Raw genomic sequence first — 18,739 nt, forward strand, 5'->3', positions numbered from 1 at the left:
GGGTTAGGAGGGGAGAAAAGTGTAACAATGAATAAATGGAAATCCAAAGTCTCTGTAAATTTTTACTGAATAATAAATGTAAATTAAAAAAATTAAGACTGTAGAATTATAATACGTTTCCCACAAATTTATGTACCTAAATAGGTAAACAAATTCCATTGATTAAATGGCAAAATGTCCAAATTCCACTTAAAGATTCTACCAACAAAACCACAAATTCCTATTTAAAATGAGAACTGCCTCAAGTTAGTCCATGATTTCCTTCCCCTCCCTACCCAAAAGCTCAGTTTAGGAGGCTGCAGGAAATCCATCTTAAGGTCTCTTACCATTTATACCTTTATAAAGAAATCCTAGAAATTTCCCAATACTCATTTTTCCTTCCAGCATATCTGCATTTAACTTATATACACTGCCTACTATAAACAATGTTACTTTCCCTATTTTTGAGCACTAATTAAACTCTATAAATGCCATGTTCCAGAAGACATTAATAACCAGGGGGGTCTCAAAATAAGTCTTCAATAGATTCTTGTCAGTTTACCTTCTCCTGGAGACTAAGCATTTTCAGACCAAAATCTCATTTGTTTACATAGCAGGTTGTTGTGTAGTCAGAACCGTCCCACAGCTAAAACTGGTGGGTTTTCAGAGGTAGTCAGTCCCTTGAGAGGACACAGTCCATCTGTCTCTGAAAGAGCCTCAAACCATGTGCCTATAAGATTACAGTGCTGCTTCTTTCCATTAGGCCACCAGAGCCCGCTGTTCCCCACCCTTCCTTTTGTAAAATAAAACTAGGATTGCAGTCAATATAAAGAATTTTTTTTAAGTTGTTATTCACTTACTGTTTTGGGATACTTAATAAACCTCAATGCTAGACCTTTTTTCTAGTCATATGCAGTATTTTATACATTTTTTTAGCATAAGGTAACTTTAAATACCCTATGATCCTATGATCAGATTCCAAGTAAACTGTTAAAATATCAAGTCCAGTATGACTTATAGTAATCCTATAAACAGATCTGAACCCTGTCCTATCCAGTGCCATTCTCATCATCTCTAACACATGTGCAGTCTGCTGCTGCAGTCACTAGTCAAAATACAACATACTGATAAGTCTTCTCACAAGTAAATGTGCACCATCGAGCCTCAGTTGACCATAGCTGACTCTACCAACAGGTTTTTAGACACCAACGGGCCCATCCTTCTCCCACAGAACAGTAAGATTCCAGAGCAGCTTACCAGTAGGTCATCAGAGCTTCTGAACAGTTTCCTGACCAAGCTCCCACAAGTATTTTTTAAAGACAAACCTGCCCAACAGAACAAGTACTTAATTCCATCCTAGTAACTAATCTGAAATGATCAGTCTTGATAATTATCAGTCTTGACTGTCCTTCAAGTCTAAAAATTTTGTTTTCCCCTCAACTGTCCTTAATTACTGTGGAGGTGACCAAAGAGCAGGTTCCATAAGAAATTGTTTTTAGGGCCAGGCTTTGTAAACCACATGTGAATTTAACTTACATCTGCATATGAAGTTTACAACTTTGATGTAGAAAAAACACATAACTATTTTCCATAAAACAATTTTAAAATCAGTGGCACTGAAACAGTATTCAAATCCAATGTCAAAAGTGAAAACACTGAGAAATAATGGGATGATTGGCTTTACAAAGAGAGGAAGAATTTAAGACATTTCTTTAATCCCTCCCTGGATATAGTGTTTTGCCTTAGCATCTTTCGTATAAAATATTCGTGATTATCCATTAACATGCAAAGCCTATGAAACTTTCTCCCCCCCATATTAACTCCCAACATTAATCTGAAAACAAGAAATAACCCACTTTATTCTCCCATGTTTCGTCTTTTAAGTTAAAACCTCTGTAGAGTTCAACAAAATGGCATCCAGACAGTATACAGAATAGTTATCTAAGGAAAAAAAAATTAAGTTAGGGACAAATCTTTGATTAAGACAAAGACCTGGGAATTATTTCCACAAAGGTAGTGCCAGTGTAGGAAAACATTTATATTCATAAGGGTTGAATTCATACTGTAAAAAAATTAGAGATTCACTGAACGTTAGAGGTGGGAAAGAATTAAAAAAAGGGAGCAAGAGGAAGTGACTTTTTTTTTAAGTTAAAAAACAAAAGGTGAGAACTCTCGTTTCCTAACTTCAAAAGTCGGTGATCTTTCAAGAAACGCTCCCTTTTTGAGTGAAAAAAGGGTACTTTTTTTTTAGCCAGACTTACAATTACAGTCTTTCTCACTTTTTTCCTTTCCTCGGCACTCTCCCATTGATGTCCTTTGGTACTGCTGTCACACCAACAACTTGCGTTTACTTCTATGTGATCTTGTTGCAACTCACCAGGGTTCCCTTTCATTTATCTCATTTTTTGTGTTTGACCAGTTCTTTTGTCCCACAACACAACACACAGAACCTAAACCCATTCAAGTCACTTTGTCTTTAATAAGTGTCATTCACTTATTAAACATATTAAATGCAGGTAAACATACTCCCATTCAAGAAGATGCGACCATGATTCCCTCCCCCGAACATGATCGAGTCCGGACTCCAGAAAGACGCAGGGGTGGGAACCAGGGCTTCCCGGCTCCCAGACTGCAAACGTCCCGATGGGAAGCCTCCGAGGGGCAGCAGGCGGCAGAAGAGACGTGAACTACGCGGGACCTCAGAGGACCGGACGCGGCTTCTGGGTCATGAGCACCTTGAAGCGTTTCTTGATGGTGATTCGGTGTCTCGAGTACTTATCGTCCGGGGAGAACCGCGCTGGATGGGCTGAAAATGTCTGTTGTCCCATAGGGTCGAACTTCTGCTCGAAGAGAAAAAAGAGAACACGATTTCAGCAAAAGAGGGGTGAGGTGCAGGCAGCGCGAGAGAAGACAAAATGAGACTGGGGGATGCAACGGTCAAATCAAGACGCGCGCTCTGGCTTCTTAACCACACCTCGGGCTCTAATTCCCCTCACACTCGCGCTAGGCAACTAACTCAGGGGCGAGTCTTAACAGCTTCCCTGACCTACATTTCTGGCCAAACCCTTGTTTCTTCACCTTACCTTCAGCGTATAGACCCGTTCTCCCTCCTCGTTAAGATAATACTGGAGAAACATCGTCACACTCCTGCCGGGGATTCCAACTACTTCTCCAGGAGCTACCACTCTGTCCGCCGGATCGCCTCACGTGTTTGTCAACTTCCTCTCCTCAGGCGTTTATCAACTTCCTCTACGCAAAACCGGAAATCTTTCTCATGGCATGCCGGGAAATGTAGTCCACCATTCTCCCGTCGCCAACTCGCCGATAGGGGGCGCGTTAGTGCAGAGCTCGGCCTGAGGCTACAAGTTGTAATCTTGCTCATGTTCTAAAACCCATGGAGGTGCCCACCGTGTGCCAGTCACTGTTAGACGTTGGAGGGGGATGTGCATTGGATTGTGGTGAATAGAATACTGCCTTTATTATTAGATGCATATCCATTACAGGGCCAGTGAGTTTCTAATGCTTAAGAAACAAGTGTTCTAAGCTTTCAGAGCCCCTTTACCTTAGGAAAGAGAGGTGTTCTTTCCTCCGCTCTTTTACATCCGGTTCCCTCCGTCCATTTTCAAAATATTGGCGGTAAAGAGTGCATGATGGGAATTCAATTTTCTACAGAGCGAAGAGCGCGTGCAGTTATCTCATGAATCGTGTGACCTATGTTTTAGTGATCAAGTCAAGATACAAACTCTTAATTTAAATTTTTTACTGCAAGCTCAGCACTCTTACATGGTAAGTAGCTAATAATTGCATACGATGCACCTCCTAGGGATATTTAGATTTGCAAAACAACGGAGATAGTCTCCTTACAGAATTCTAGTTTAAACAAATGAAAATTGGAACCAAAGTATTATGAAGACGATCACTACAAGAGTATTTGTAATGAAGTAAATATTGAACCTCATGTTAAGTTTAAAACTGAAAAACTCTGATAGCCTTTTTAATTTTCTTTTGTAAACAATTGTTGCCGTATACCGTCTAGTCAGAACCGACTGCCTCATAGCTTATCCTGTAGCGGGTTTTTAGCGGCAGTAAATCGCACGGGAGGAGAGGGTTCTCCCCCACAGCAACTTGCGGTTTCGAACCGCATATCTCTGGGTTAACAGCGCAATTCCTTACACTAGGCCTCTGGCGCTCTTTTTTACAGGCCTTTTTTTTTTTTTTTTGCAAACGATAGCTCACAAAAGTAGCAGCATAAAATATACCTAGAGAGATTAACAAGAAGCAGGTAATAAAATTTTCATCTAGGATGGAGAACTATTATGGAGAACGGAGTGAGAGGAAAACTTGTCTGTTTTGCATAGTTTGACTTTGAAGTCAGATGTACCAATTTTGAAGCAAGTATTGAAAAAATAACAGAAATAAAGACTTTCCTGATGTTGAAACTTTAGGGTACATGGCGGTTCTTAGCGCAGCGGGGTCTCTGAGCCGTAGACCGGGCCTGTTGTAGAGAGGCCGGAAACGGGCTGTTTGGGGGACCAGACCGGACCGCAACTTTCCAAGGAAATTCTGTGCCTAGGAATTCCCTGAATCTTCTGGGATGATGCTAATGTTAACTATCCCGTTCTCTTGATCCATAAATCCACTATCTGTTCTGAATTTGTTGTGGAAAATAGAACCTTCATCGAATTAAGCAAATGTCTGCCACCAAGCTGCTGTTAACAGGAAGTCAGTTACAGAACTTGGTGAGGTTGCAGGACACAAAAGTCGATAGACTGAAAGATGGAAAGAGAACAGAGCAGTAAGACTGCAGCATTAGGGAATCTGAGAAAGGATTTATAAGTTGCCCAAAGAGGCAGATAACAACTGTGTTGCCAAACGCTAGTCTGGAGGGGATTTTGGGTTATTGCCTGAACAATTGCCTGGGTTAATTGTCCGAACCCTTGGTGGCCCATCTCCTCCATCGCTCCCAGCATTCGCCTGCCCCCTCCCCCACTGCAGAATGCCTTGTGCCCGAGATTCTGATTCTGTTTGACCTGATCTTTACCCTCCCACTTCTTGGATCCTCATGTATCACTGACCACCAGGTTACTCTCTGGGTCCTGGGCCCGACTTGTCACATTCTGGAAGTTTCCTGATAGCCTCAGTTAGTGCCCAAACCTGAAAAGATGGCTTCAGATGGAGGTAAGTCTGCAGAGGGGAGGACCTCTGTTACTGGCTCAGATTTTGGGGGATTGAAATTTGACACCTCACAGTGGGTGGGATGGGCAAGCTCTTCAAACAAACTGACCTAGAGTAAGAAGAGAGTGCTTGACCCCAACAGAGGTATTATGTTAGGGGATAGTGGGGAAGGGACTTATGACCAATCAAGGCATTTTAGTGGAAGTATGCTGAGTAAAGAGAAGTGATGTCAGCTTGATACTCCTGAAGTACAGAGGTATGTGTAGTGGGGGCTAACACATGAAGGTTTTAAGGGGAAGGCCTGAATAACTGGATTCAACTGGATTCTATCTAGGATTTTGCCCTGAAAGAATTAAGTTAGGGTCACTCTTGACCTTATGAGGAAGAGAAAGAGAAACAGACTTAGCCAGAAAATCGTTCAGTGGGGTAGTATGTTGCTTACAGAGACAAGCACTCCCAGAAGTTGGTCTAGAAGGTATTATAGCTGTCCCCACTTTTAAAGGCTCTTTCCAGTCCCAGACATACTCTCTTTCAGTGTAGAGTTTTCCTTGATCCATCAGGGCAGATAAAGGAAGTAACTTCAACTAGGATGAGAGCTGGGGCTTCCCTAAGATAATCCTGAGTTTTTCTATCACAGGACCTCACACCTTCAGGCCCATTTCATTTGATCAGCGCTTTGTGGCATAGTCCTTGCCGTCAGCTTTCCCACTGAGGTGACAGGTTTCCATGTCTTCTTGGTAGAAGTTGTATCTAGTGTGGCAGGTCTGGCAAGAGCCTAGGGAATGTCACTTCAGGGAGTCAGCCAATGAGCACTTGTCATTCGTTGTTGTAGTTTGCATCACCAGCCTTGAGACCCTGCAATTGAAAACTGATTGCCATAGTTGCTATTTTCTGTAGCTACATTGCTGCTTCTTGGCCACAGAAGGGAAGCTAGATATTAGGAATTTACCAGCTGTTGCCATGGAATGTTTTGTTGAAGAGGGGGAGGACAGTAGCATGAAAGCAGGCAGATTATCTTCTGTTAATATTATTGAAATCCTATGAGACACATGTCCTGAATAATTAAGTGCACATTTGTGTACTGAGCTCCTTGACAGGAGTCTATGCCAGACTTCATTGTCTTTCTCTGACCAGTCAGCTCAGAGCCTTTTTCTATAAATTACTGTTAGAAATTACTGTAGAACATCAAAGTGGAAAGACCACAGACTGTGTTCATTGCCAAATTTTAATATGCCTGCCGGTGATTTAAAACTCCTCCTTAGACCTTTGCCCCTCATACATTTGCTCTCTAACCATTCTTTACTATTATATAACAAAATTTCTGGGGAGCAGGTATATCTGGGAACAGTACTTCTGTAAATGGTGCTAGATCACAGTCCAGCTGTGTTTTAAGTTAAAAGAAAAAGACATTTATAGAGAGAAAAACTAGAAGATTGGGGAGAATTAATTTTTTTTTTAGAATTTATTTTTTTTAAATTTTATTGGTTTTTTTTCTGTGTGTACCGTCAAATCAGATCTGACTGGCACAGGAGGAGATTGTCCCTTCTTCTCCAGTAGAGCATCTGGTGGATTCGAACCAGGCACATCTGGGATTGCAGTGCAGCTTCTTGCCACTAGGCCACCAGAGCTCCCTGGCTATTAATTTTTGAAGCTATTTTATGGTTCCTGTGGGTGTCTAGAGGGTCCAGAACCTCTCCTGGATGATGCTTATCTGCTGATGACCTCGTTTTGGGCTGTTTTACCTGCAGAACAGGTGTCATCCCTGTCCCACACCTTGACAGACAGCCTATGAAGCTGGCAGGGAGACCAGAGGCAATGATGGTGAAGGCTTGCCTCTTCCTGACAGGTGGGAGTAATTTTATAGTGCAGCGATTCTCAGCTGGGAGTAAGGAACATCAGCAGTGTTTGGGGGACATTTACAAACTATGGAAGTTTTCCATCCATGCCTCTTACTGTTGAGGATCAGTGCTCTGACTCTCAGTGACTCAAGGAGATCCACAGAATCTGATGGAGATCTTTTGCCTACTCCGTTGCTTTTTTTTTTTCTCTTTCTTTTTTCAACAGCATCTCCAATGCCAGGACAATATGTGGTTGTGAAGCCTGGCACTGCCATGCCTCACTTCACTGCTCTTCCCTTCCCCCTATCTACTCCAGGTGCACAGGACCAATCGCCCTGGGAGCCATCCCCGCAGCCCTCCATGCAGTCAGCCTTCTCTCCAGGCAGCCCTCTGGTGCTATCTGCCTTCCCTAGCCCACTGATGACGACAGGGGATGGGGGCCCTGGCCCCAATGGGGCTGGGGCTGGCAAGGTCATTGTCAAAGTCAAGACAGAAGTGGGGCCAGCTGAGCACCCTCAAACTCAGAACTTTGTTCTGACTCAGACTGCCTTCAACTGGATTGCCTCAGGCACTCCTTGCGGGGGCCCTGAGGGTCCTGCACCTCAACTTGTGACAACTTCTAATGTGACAACCATTCTGCCTGCTAAGTCTGTTGGGGTCAGCCAGGAGGGCTCCTCAGGCCATCCTCCTCAGTTAGCTCTACCACCAGCTGCTCAACTGACTTCCATTGTTTCCCCGGAGAAGGCTTGGCCAGGGCCACATGGAGCTCCTGGGGAAGGAAGCCCTACAGCTGCCCAGTCGGGGCCAGCACTGGGTGATCTCTCCTATACCTCCAAAGGCGTTTATGAGAACTTCCGGCGCTGGCAGCGCTACAAAGCCTTGGCCAGGAGACATCTATCCCAAAGTCCTGATGCAGAAGCTCTTTCCTGTTTCCTTATGTAAGTGGAGAGACCTTAGACAAATTAAGAGGGACCAGTGGGATGACATAGATTAGAGTCGTTAAGAATACTTGAAGGTTGAGCAGGAGGGTGATAGTGCTGCTATGTGGAGACAAAAGCACAGTAATGGTATTAATGAACCTCTTAACCCACTTTTCAAATGCTTTCAGGTGTTTTCTTTCAAGTGGTCCTCAGAAACTGTGCATTCAGGGAAGCATTTTTATAGTAATCTCCATTGAGATGGAAACTCAGAGACGTTTCCTGTCTCCTACTCTGCTTTACTGACATTTGAGTTGAGCAAATCCAATTGCCAGGACAAGAAATGCTGGGCCCTGACCTGTGCCTGTGGATGAGAAGGAAAATGCAAGGCTAACCAAAGAACCTGTGTGTCTTCCTCCATTAATCCGCCCCCCCCCCCCCCCGAGTAAAGTGGAGGTTGAATTGAGACATGGTGGAGCATGCTTGGAATTCCTGGATGTTATAAAGGTTACCTAAAAGAGTGGTAGTTTGGGTTCATACAGAGGCACTGTAAAATAAAGGTCTGGCAGTCTACATGGAAAATCTGATGGAGCGCAGTTCTACTGTGGCACATAGGACTTTGTTCGGAGTTGGTGGCAGCAGGTTTTTAGGTTTTTAAAGAGCATGCTTAGTGGTCATGCGTTCCACTACTTCATGAGTGAATCTTGAGAAGGGCATTTAACATCTTTAGCTCTCAGTTTTCTCATCTAAGAAGAGATTAACTATATCCATCTCAAGGGATTGCTGAGAAGATTAAATGAGTTTACATATGTACAGTGCTTAGCAAAGTGAATGCCTCATTAAATGGATGATGGTGGTAGATCCCTATGGGGCACAAACAATTTGCATTGGACTATTAATCTGTAAGGTAGTGGCTCTATCTCCACCTCTCCGGTGGTAGTGTGGAAAAAAAGGCCTAATAATCTGTTTTAGTAAAGATAATAACTTCCTGAATTTAAGAATCATCTTAAGAATAGGTTTAGGGAGCTCTGGTAAGAAGCTGCACTACAATCCCAGAGGCACAAAGTTCAAATCCACCAGATGCTCTGCTGGAGAAGGAGGGGCAATCTCCTCCTGTACCAATCAGACCCGATTTGATGGTACACACACAAAAATATAATAAAATAAAAAAAAGAATAAGTTTGAAGTATTGAACACCAGTGATTGAAGACCAGATGACTTGTGGGATGACATCAAAGACATCAGCCATGAAGAGATCAAAAGGTCACTACAAAGAAGAGAAAGAAAACCAAAGTAGATGTCAGAAGAGATGCTGAAAATTGCGCTAGAGCATCAAGAAGCCAAAACAAGAGAGGAGATGCTGAAGTAAAAGATTAAAGAGAATATTTCAAAGGGCAGCTTGAGAAGACAAAGCAAAGTATTATAATAAAATTTGCAGAGACCTGCAATTGGAAAATAAAAAGGGAAGAACTCACTCAGCATTTCTTTACTTAAAACAAATTCAAGCCTCAAGTTGCAATACTGAAAGATGTTAGGGGCAAAACCTTGAATGACTGGGGAACCATCAAAAGAAGACTGGGGAGAAGGAGAGAAGATGAGGCAAATACACAGTCACTATACCAAAAAAGAATTTGGCAACACTAAAATATTTCAGGAACTATCATAAGAACAGAAGAATTCGTGCCTTTATACTGTGGTGTTGGAGAATACCAAATATCCCATGAACTTCCAAAAGAAAAAACAGATATGTCTTGGAGAAGGTGCAGCCAGAGTGCTCCTTGGAGTCAGGGATGGTGAAGTTTGTCTCAGATAGTTGTGCATGTTGCTAGGAGAGGCTATTCCTTGGAGAGGGATATCATGCTTGGAAAGGTAGAGGGGCAGTGAAATAAGACTCTCAATCAGGTATATTGACACAGGGCAACAGTGGGCTCAAGGGTGTTGGCATGTGTGAGGATGGGAAGGGATCGGATGGGGTTCAGATCTGTTTTACACAGGGTCACTGTGAGTCGTGCTCAACTTGACAGCACCTAACAACAACCATAGAAACAAGAGCCAATGATAGGAAGAAGTTCAAGCTGCACTGCAGGCATTGTAAAAAAATAAGGCCCAGGAATCAATGGGATGCACATTGAGATGTTTCAACTAACAGATGGAGCTCTGGATGGGCTCACTAGTCTATGCCAGGAAATTTGCAGGACGGCTTCCTGGCTTACCAACTGGAAGAGATCCGATCCCAATTTGTTTCTATTCCCAAGAAAGGTGAGCCAACAGAACATGGAAATTATCAAACAATGTTATTAATATTACATGCAAGCAAAATACTGCTGAAGATCATTACAAAAATTGCTAAAACATATAGATACATAAAGAGAAAACTGCCAGAAGTTCGAGCTGGGATTAGAAGAGGCCATGGTTCCAGGGGTATCATTGCTGATGTCAGATGGATCCTGGATAAAACCAGGATCAAACTTCTTCTGAACACCAGAAGAATGTCTTTGCTGACTGCAAAGGCATTTAGCCATGTGGATCGTAATAAATTATGGCTAACATTGAGAATGGGAATCTCAGAACACTTAATTGTGTTAATGAGAAACCTGTACGTAGACCAAGAGGCCGTTGTGTAAATAGGGCAAGAGAACACAATATGGTGTAAAAAGAAACCATTAAAAATTAATTTACAACCTTCAGTATGGCTTATATCTCATCAAGAAGACAAAACTCTTTGCCTTTGGGTTGATAACAACATCATGATAGATGGAGAAATGACTGAAATTATCAACTTCATCTTACATGGATCCACAATCAATAATAACCTTGGTACCAGCAAAGTAGATCAGACGATCATGAGGTGCATTGGGCAAGTCATCTGTCAGGGAATTATCGAGGAGCAGTGATAGCAGTTTGAAGACTACGGTGTGCCTGCTTCAGCCATGGTCTTTTCAGTCACCTGCTGTGCATCTGAGAGCTAGTCAGTGAGGAAAGATGATAGAAGATTTGATGAACTGTGGTGTTAGAGGAGAGTGCTGAATATCCGATAGAATTCCAAAAGAACAAGCAGATATGTCTTGGAGAAGATACAGCCAGAATGCTTCTTAGAGGCTAAGATGATGAAGCTTCATCTCACATAACTGGGCATGCTGCTAGGAAAGTGGTGGAAGTGGTCAGCAAAAGAGGAAGACCTTCAACCAGTGACTGCAGTAATAGGCTCCAGTGTGTCCAAGGGGATGAGTATGGCATAGGATAGGACAGTTGTTCATAGGGTTGCTATAAGTCGTACTTGACTCAGTGGCACCTAACAACAACAACAACATAAGTGAGAGAACCCTGGGAACCAAGTCTGCTCTCTAACACATGGAGTCATCATAGTTAGAATTCATTCAATGGCAACAAGTTTGGTTGTTATTGTTAGCCACTGTTGAGTTGGCTGATTCATGGTGACCATATTCACGATTGGATTAGAAACTCAGAGTTTCAGAGGCAGACTGCCAGGTATTTCTTCCTAATCTTAGTTTGATTACACCACGGAAACCTTCAGCATGGCAGATACATGCAGTTTTCTAGTAGTTGCTGCATTGATGTACATTTGGACAGGATTAGAGCCTAGGCTTGCTTTTTGCATAAATACTCTCTTGGAGCCCAGAAGGTTGAATTTCTGAATCTCAAGGCAGCATGGGCTCTATGGTTTTGTATTGACCCTGGCTCTCCACCTTTAGAGACTCTGGGTCGGGTTTCCTTCAAAGTGCAGACCAGATCCTCTAAGACAGTCACTTGTTATGTGCTGTCTATTAAAAAATGACTCATAGCCGACCCTCCAGTTGGTCTTAAGAGGCTGTAAATCCCATAGGAGGAGACTGCCCATTTTTCTCCTGCAGAGCAGCTGGTGGACTTGAACCACATTGTCTGCCTTCAGTTTGGTAGTGCAACTCCTTTCCCACTAGACCACCAGAAAAATGCTCTGGTTTTGGGTTTATGGGAGAGAGCTTCTGAAATAATTTTATAGTAAACTTTGCAGGTGATGCTGACACACACTGGGAACTGAGCAGGAAGTGAGAGGCAAAAACGAAGGATTTTTTTTAGGCTGGCCTCTTGATTTCTTCTGGATAAGAAGGGCTTAGCAGCCTTCTAAATGTTGGAGGTCTAATTTGCTATTGGAAGTCTGGTAAGGAATATTCTAATTGCAAAACAAATCCACTTAAAAGCCAAAAAAAAAAAATATCAACACACAGTCTTGAATTAGAGGTTAAATCAGGTTAAGGAATTCCTTTTTTAAAATTCGGGAGCAAGATCAAATCTACTTTGTAGTGAATCTCAATTAGAAAGTGCTTGCTTTCTGATGTTTGAGGAGAGCAAGATGAGAGTTAGAGATGGATGAATTGGTTGATTTTAAAATGATTCTCATCTAGTTGATTTTGTTAGAGCAAATTTCAGCTGAGAAAAAGAGAGGTGTTAGATACGTGCCATCGAGTTAACTGTGGTTCAGATCGGAATCCTGCCCTATCCTGCACCATCCTCATGACATGCTGGAGCCCATTTAACACAGTGACTCTAAAATGGGCTCCAGGATGGTGGCGAGGATGAGGATGGTACATAGGGCAAGGCTCAGATCTTGTTCACAGGGTCTCTGAGTTGTAGTCAGCTGGACAGTATGGAACAACGGAATGGTATACAAGGGGGCTCTGGTGAAATGAAAGGGGGAGGGTGGTATGTGTGTAGGGGTGGCTGTGGGAGAGGTGGGTGGGAGGATGGATGCACTCGGAAAATGACTGACCTAATGGTTGTTTTAGTCCAGTGCTTCGTTCCCTGGCCCGGCTGAAGCCCACCATGACCCTGGAGGAGGGACTGCCGAGGGCTGTGCAGGAGTGGGAGCGCACCAGCAATTTTGATCGCATGATCTTTTATGAGATGGCAGAAAAGTGAGTCCCGTGCCCTTTCATTCTCTGTGTGGCCATGGATGATGAGCCAGTTAAGGGGGTAATTAAGGGTCTAGGGGTAATTATTTAAGAGGAGGATAGAAGGGCAGTAGATTAGGTGTCTAGACCCTGGAAGACTTTATTCTCTCCCATGTTGCTTTCACCATCTTTACTCCTGGGTTTTTAAAACCTCTTGTTGGGATGGGGTTGCAGAGCCTGACAAATGTAAACAATCTGTGCTCTCCAAGGAACTAGCAATGGGGAGATAAGCTCTCTCAAGCCAGTTCCTTCCTCTCACTGCCCAGGGAACATGTTGCTACTGATGCAGACCCTTGGGACCACCGCTCCTTTGGGATAATGGCACGGAAAATTACGTGTACCATCATGCCAGGGAGGGACTGGTCTAGATTATGTTGGTCAGGGCAAACCGAGATCCTTGAAGCTCTCAGTGGTCTTCTGGCTCTTCTAATATCAATTGGAGCTCTGGTGGCCTAGTGGTAAGGAGGTGTGCTGCAGTTTCCAAGGCACAAAGTTCAAATCCACCAGTTGCTCCACGGGGAAAAGATGGGCAACAGTCTTCTGATATACAATTAAAACGACCTTCTAGAAGGTCAGCTATGGGTCGGTTCCAACTCCATGGAACATAACAATACATATATATATATATGTAACAGATGATTTCCCATATTATCTCATCAATTTAGAGGAAAAGGAGTTCTTTCTTCCAAGGTGGTAGTTTTAGCCTCATGACTCTTGGACCTCAGCATTTCCTACTGGTGAGGAAATTCTAGAACTGCATCCTTGTGATTTCAGCCATCCCCTGTTGGTTGGGTAGGCCGGGGCAGATAAGGCCTTAAAGAAGGGTCCTGTTATACTGTCGTTCATTGATTTACTTCAGTGAGCCCATATTACGTGTGGTGGTGGTAGCCTTCCATGATGCTAGGTGGGCTAGAGCACAGGAGGGAAATAAAAGTGAAAGCCACACTGTGTTCTGGAGAAGCTTACAAGCTCTAGAACATTTTCTTAATAAGCATCCCAAGTCATGACTGTAGGTGAAGGGTAACCTCATGAGGAATTATATGCTCCTGTGAGCATCTTCTTCCTGGGTGACTAGATGAGGCAGGACTCTGCCCCATCAAGGAGGCTCTTTTTCTTCGCTCTTTATGGCAGATTTCCGGGTTCCTGAAGGTACTAGTGTCTCCTCAGCACTGTTTGTGCCCTCATCACCCCCTGCAGATTCATGGAGTTTGAAGCTGAAGAGGAGATGCAGATTCAGAATGCACAAATGTTGAATGAGGCCCAGTGCCCACCTCCTGCAGCCCCTCTGAAGCTCGACCCTCCAAATCCTCCAGCTCCTGAAGTTTGCCAGCAGCCAGGTATGGTGGCTGGTTCCAAAAGGAGCTAGCTATAAGCCAGAGCCTCAAAGGGAGATGTGCCGGAAGCCGTGCTCTCAATTCTGCCACTAGGGAGCAGTAGTCAGTATTTTGAATAGGACTTCCCATAGGAGACTGGGTTCTCATGTTTCCAGTTTGTTCCCAAGTGGCTATTGATGTTGGCCAAGGAAATTAGCAAATAGGGCCCACCTAATCAAAGACAAGGGAGCTGAATTGGGGGTATTTCTTAAGAGTTTCAGAAGTTCCAAGATTCCTTGTTCTTGAATCTAAGACTCTCCAGTTCTCAAGTCTTCTCCCCTGGTTAATCTTCATGGGTTGACCCAGCCATTGCATTGTACCTAGAATGCGTTTAGAAACAAGGCTGTAAGATAGAAACTGTAGCTTCTGTGCCACCACTTTGCCTTTCTCTTTATCACTCTGCCCCTCCTAAGCATACATTCCAAAGAAGGCAACCTCCAAAAGCCGGGCCCCTCGCCGGCGACAGCGCAAATCCCAGAAACCTCCAGTTCCTGAGGCGCCCAAAGAAATCCCACTGGAAGCAGTGAATGAGTATGTTAACATCATGGAAGGGCTATTGGGGAGCCACACAGCCATTGGGGAGTCAAATGGAAAACAGGAAGAGGAAGAAGAGCCGCAACAGGAGGACCTGTACCCAGATCCAGGTCTTTTGGGCTACATTGATGACCTGTGTTCTCAGGAAGTCTTTGTCTGTCAGGTAGGCTGTGGCTGGAGATCGTTTCTAGCAGATGATGGGGATGGGTATTTGTGGGAACCAAGGATCTGGGTTTCCAGAGTGGTCAGTTAGGGATGAGGCTGTTCTTTTAACTCCTGAGAAGAGTATGTGTGCAAGCACATACACATATGTGTAGGCACTGATGGTTCGTAACATGTGTTGGGCATGGGATGGGAATTCATGGCTTCTTCTCGAAAACCTCTAGGCTCACTGGTTATCTCCTTTCACTCTTTTGCTCCCCAGGTGGAGGCTGTCATTCACCCTCATTTTCTATCAGACCTGCTGTCCCCAGAACAGCACAGGGACCCCTTGGCCTTGATTGAGGAACTTGAGCAAGAAGAAGGGTTAACTCTGGCTCAGGTGAGCTTGAGAGGTGGGGAATAAAAGAATGAGATCCACACACAATTTCATTCAGCCCTATACTGTCTTGGATGGTTTGGCTTATGGAGCAGAAAAACCTCAGGATTGGGGGTACCAGTGCTGACTAAGGAGATAGAGGACCATGGAAATGTAGGGAATATGAATGCAAGGCCTCAAAGAAGGGGAATAAAGCATAAGAGGGCAGGAAAGAATAGCTCCAGTATCTGTCTGGTAGCATCACTTAACACACCTGTTTGCCTTTGCTGCCTTGTCTCAATACCATCACCCAAGACAGCCACCTCTTTTCACAATCAAGTACAGACTGGTGGTACTTGTCTGTTTCCTTGCAGCTGGTGCAGAAACGCCTCATGGCCTTGGAAAAGGAAGATGCAGAGGTGCCTGCAAGCTGCAGTGGAGCTCAATCAGATTCAAGTCCGTCGATTTCTGATGAGGATGAAGACAGGGGTGGGCGACTTCGGCCCTCACCTGGGTCTCAGGTGCCTAGAGGCACTGTCAGCCCAAAAAAGGTTGCTTCTTCAGGGAAGCAGGAAAAAGAAGGGCATGCTGGGCAGGAGCAAGTCATCGATGGCCCAAGGGAGGTGGGCAGGGATGGGGACACTTTATTGTCCCCAAGCAACTGGGACCTGAAACCAGATCTCGGATCTCAAAGCATCCAGGGACCCTTGAACACAGAGAGAAGAGGGTCTGAAACAGTCACAAACCAGGTAGCCCCATGCCAGCATAGTCACCTGGAAGGTATAGTGTCTCCTGGACACTCCATGGTAGTTGACAAGACTCCAGAGGACTTGCCCCTTTGCTGGCAGGAATATCCTCAGCTGGAGGGAGCACCTTGTGTGGATGTTGGACTTGCAGAGACAGCTCCTCTGCAGACTCAGGAGCTAGAGAGGCAAGTGCTGGGGCTTCAGACAGAGCAAGAGATAGGGGATCTTGGGGTGCTTCCTCAAGGGAAGGAACCTTTAGCATTGTCTCAAGAAGACACTGCAGGAGCCATGTGGGGAGATGACAGAGGCCCTCTAATGGTTCAGAGCTATGATCAAGATTTATGTCCTGGAACAGCTGGAGACAGGGACAGGGACTCTCTTAGTCCAGGACTTTGGCTGAGCAGTGAGATGGATGCGATAGGTTTAGAGTTGCCCCTGCAAATTGAAGAGGTCACAGACAACTTCCAAGATGGAGAATGTGTAACCGAGCACCAGGAAGCCTATGAAACACCGGGCACTGGGAACCTCTCTCTGTGCCTTGGAGAAATCACACCACCTGATGAAGTGAGGAGCGCCATAATTTCCAGTGGAGAGAATGATGCCGTAGATGCTCCAGAAAAGGAAAACTACTGCAGCTTGCCTGTAACTCCGAGGGCCAGCAGCCCTGACTTGACTAAAGAAAATAGCAAACACAACCCTGTAACTACTGAGGACCCCAGTGATCTGTGGGGTGAAGATTGCTATCTATTATTGGAAAGCAGAATTGATGCCCCCATACTGGGGTCTTCTGAAGAAACCCTCTTACCAACCTGTGAAAGCGATATCCTTATCCTGGGGATCCAGGATGCTGCCTCTCCTGAGGCCAACCAAGTCGCAGTGAGCAGAGGCTCTCCTCTGTTGGAAACCGCAGAACACATCAGCATACTAGATGATGGAGAGGGCCATAGCCTCCAACAAGAGGAGGTCGTTGAGGGTAACTGTCCAACAAATTCTAATTCTTCTGATCTACAAGAAGAGAGTAGATGTGATACTGATCTAAGTAGATGTGATACTGATCTATCCAAGCCAAAAGACCTTGCTCCCTTAGCAGAGACTCCAAAATCAGCATCTCCTCACCAAGATCTTGGAAGCACTTCCCCTGGCTGGGGAATTAGGAATGCCTCAGTTCTTAGAGAATCATCTCCTGTGAGTGCAAAATACAGCGCAGCAGATAGGGCCAACAAGGAGGAAGAAGAGGAGGATGAGGACGAAGAGCTCTCCAACTTTGCCCACCTCTTGGCCTCAAAGCTTAGCTTATCACCAAGAAGGCTCTCTCTCAGTCACCACCCTACCTTAGACCTGCCCTCTGTAAGTCAGGGGTCCAGAAGCACACTCCATTCCCTTTCTATTGAAGCAGGTCCTCCACATACTGTCGCCAAAACTGGGAAGCGAGCTCTGATTGGAGATCGAGCACCTGCTAAAAAGAAGTCTCATTCAGGATCTGGCGGTGGGGAAAACCCCTTGGCTCTAGTTGATCGTCCCTCACAGCCTCGTAAAAGGCGACGTGACAGTTTTGTCACGGGGAGAAGAAAGAAGCGACGTCGTAGCCAGTAGGGAGTGGGAAAATCACTGCTCACACCAGGCCACCCCCTGGGGGCTCTAGAGTAAAGGATCCCCAGTGCTATATAGCAATAGACTCTTTACACAGAACTGTTTTGTTCAACAAAAGTAGTGAGGATTGGGAGGTGTCAGACTAGGGTGTAGATGGTCTCTTTGGTGGGAGGTGTAGAAGTACCTCTGGAAGGAATTATAAAAATAAAGATGTTTTTGTTGGAAAACCGTCTATACTCCTGTCTGTTACAAGACAGAGTAAGATGCAAAAAAGGAGGTTGGAGCAGTCCCAGGTTCTACGGATCTAAGGTGACTTATCTAGATTTCAATGGCATCTTGGCTCTTTCTAGTCTCCCTTGGGAAGAGGATGGTTATTAGCCTCTGATGAATTCTAATACTTTAGTTAATGATAACATCTTTCCCCCTGAAGCTCAGATCTGTTTAGGAAGGCTTTTTCTGGATATCCCGTCAGTATCCATCTCTAAGACTACAGATGGAGAGATATTTCTCTACCTATCAGGTTTAGGTTTCCTGGGTACCAGATTTTCTTGATCCAACAAATTTCTCATAGTTGTGTTCTGACATGGCCCCTTCACTGGGGGAGAGGATGATGGGCAGGGGGCTTGTTTTCTTCTTCCTTGAAAAAGAGCCTGGACCAAGGAAACTTAAGACGGTCCTCAGCTAATCCAGGGGTTGTAGACACCCTCCTGTGTGGCTAGCTTCTTCACCTGACAAGGAGCAGGCTTATTTCTTGTTGACAGGGCTCTCTCCTCCTACAGAAGCCAGCATCGGGTCTCAATAGGGTTATTAAATATGGAATTGTAGTTAGCTATTTTTTTTTAATCTCTAATGAGGACAGAGCAAGAGGGAATGGGCTGAAAAGGAGGCTCAAGAGGAAGTCGGTTAGAATGTGTGTATTGAGATAATGATAACGAGAGGGGAGGATATGAAATCTGTGTGAGTGCTGTGTAGAAAAAAGCACTGGCCAGCTGGAAGCGAGGATTCTTCCAGCCGCAACCCAGGGAGTGACTTCAGGGGCCTTTGGAGCTTCCTGTGGGAATCCTGCTACCATTTATTCCCTTCCTTCCCAACTAATGAAACCATTAGTATGACTGAGCTTC

At 44.6% G+C, this 18,739-nt stretch overlaps 2 protein-coding genes across 2 annotated transcripts; one reads left to right on the forward strand and one right to left on the reverse strand.

Annotated features, from left to right (window-relative positions):
• Nucleotides 1-2,678: 2,678 nt before the first annotated feature.
• On the reverse strand, nt 2,679-3,116 carry NOP10 (NOP10 ribonucleoprotein). The gene is made up of 2 exons (XM_006883066.1): nt 3,063-3,116; nt 2,679-2,819 (listed from the first exon to the last, which is right to left on the reverse strand). The coding sequence occupies exons 1-2, from the start codon at nt 3,114-3,116 to the stop codon at nt 2,679-2,681; spliced, it is 195 nt and encodes a 64-aa protein (XP_006883128.1).
• A 1,313-nt stretch (nt 3,117-4,429) lies between these two features.
• Nucleotides 4,430-17,621, forward strand: NUTM1 (NUT midline carcinoma, family member 1). The gene is given in 8 exon segments (XM_006903646.1): nt 4,430-4,463; nt 4,975-5,157; nt 7,219-7,930; nt 12,694-12,822; nt 14,056-14,195; nt 14,645-14,928; nt 15,190-15,306; nt 15,657-17,621. Coding segments are annotated over 8 exon segments (3,564 nt in total).
• Nucleotides 17,622-18,739: the final 1,118 nt, after the last annotated feature.

The sequence above is a fragment of the Elephantulus edwardii genome, unplaced genomic scaffold (genome assembly GCF_000299155.1).
Source record: "Elephantulus edwardii isolate Elephantulus edwardi_28Jun2011 unplaced genomic scaffold, EleEdw1.0 scaffold00026, whole genome shotgun sequence".
Lineage (NCBI taxonomy): Eukaryota > Metazoa > Chordata > Mammalia > Macroscelidea > Macroscelididae > Elephantulus > Elephantulus edwardii.

Bases quoted from the DNA above. Each gene is read 5' to 3' on its own strand.
- NOP10 (XM_006883066.1), bottom strand. From the start codon at position 3,116: ATGTTTCTCCAGTATTATCTTAACGAGGAGGGAGAACGGGTCTATACG. The intron at 2,820-3,062 runs GTAAGGTGAAGA...CTCTTCGAGCAG, and splicing joins AACGGGTCTATACGCTGAAG to AAGTTCGACCCTATGGGACA.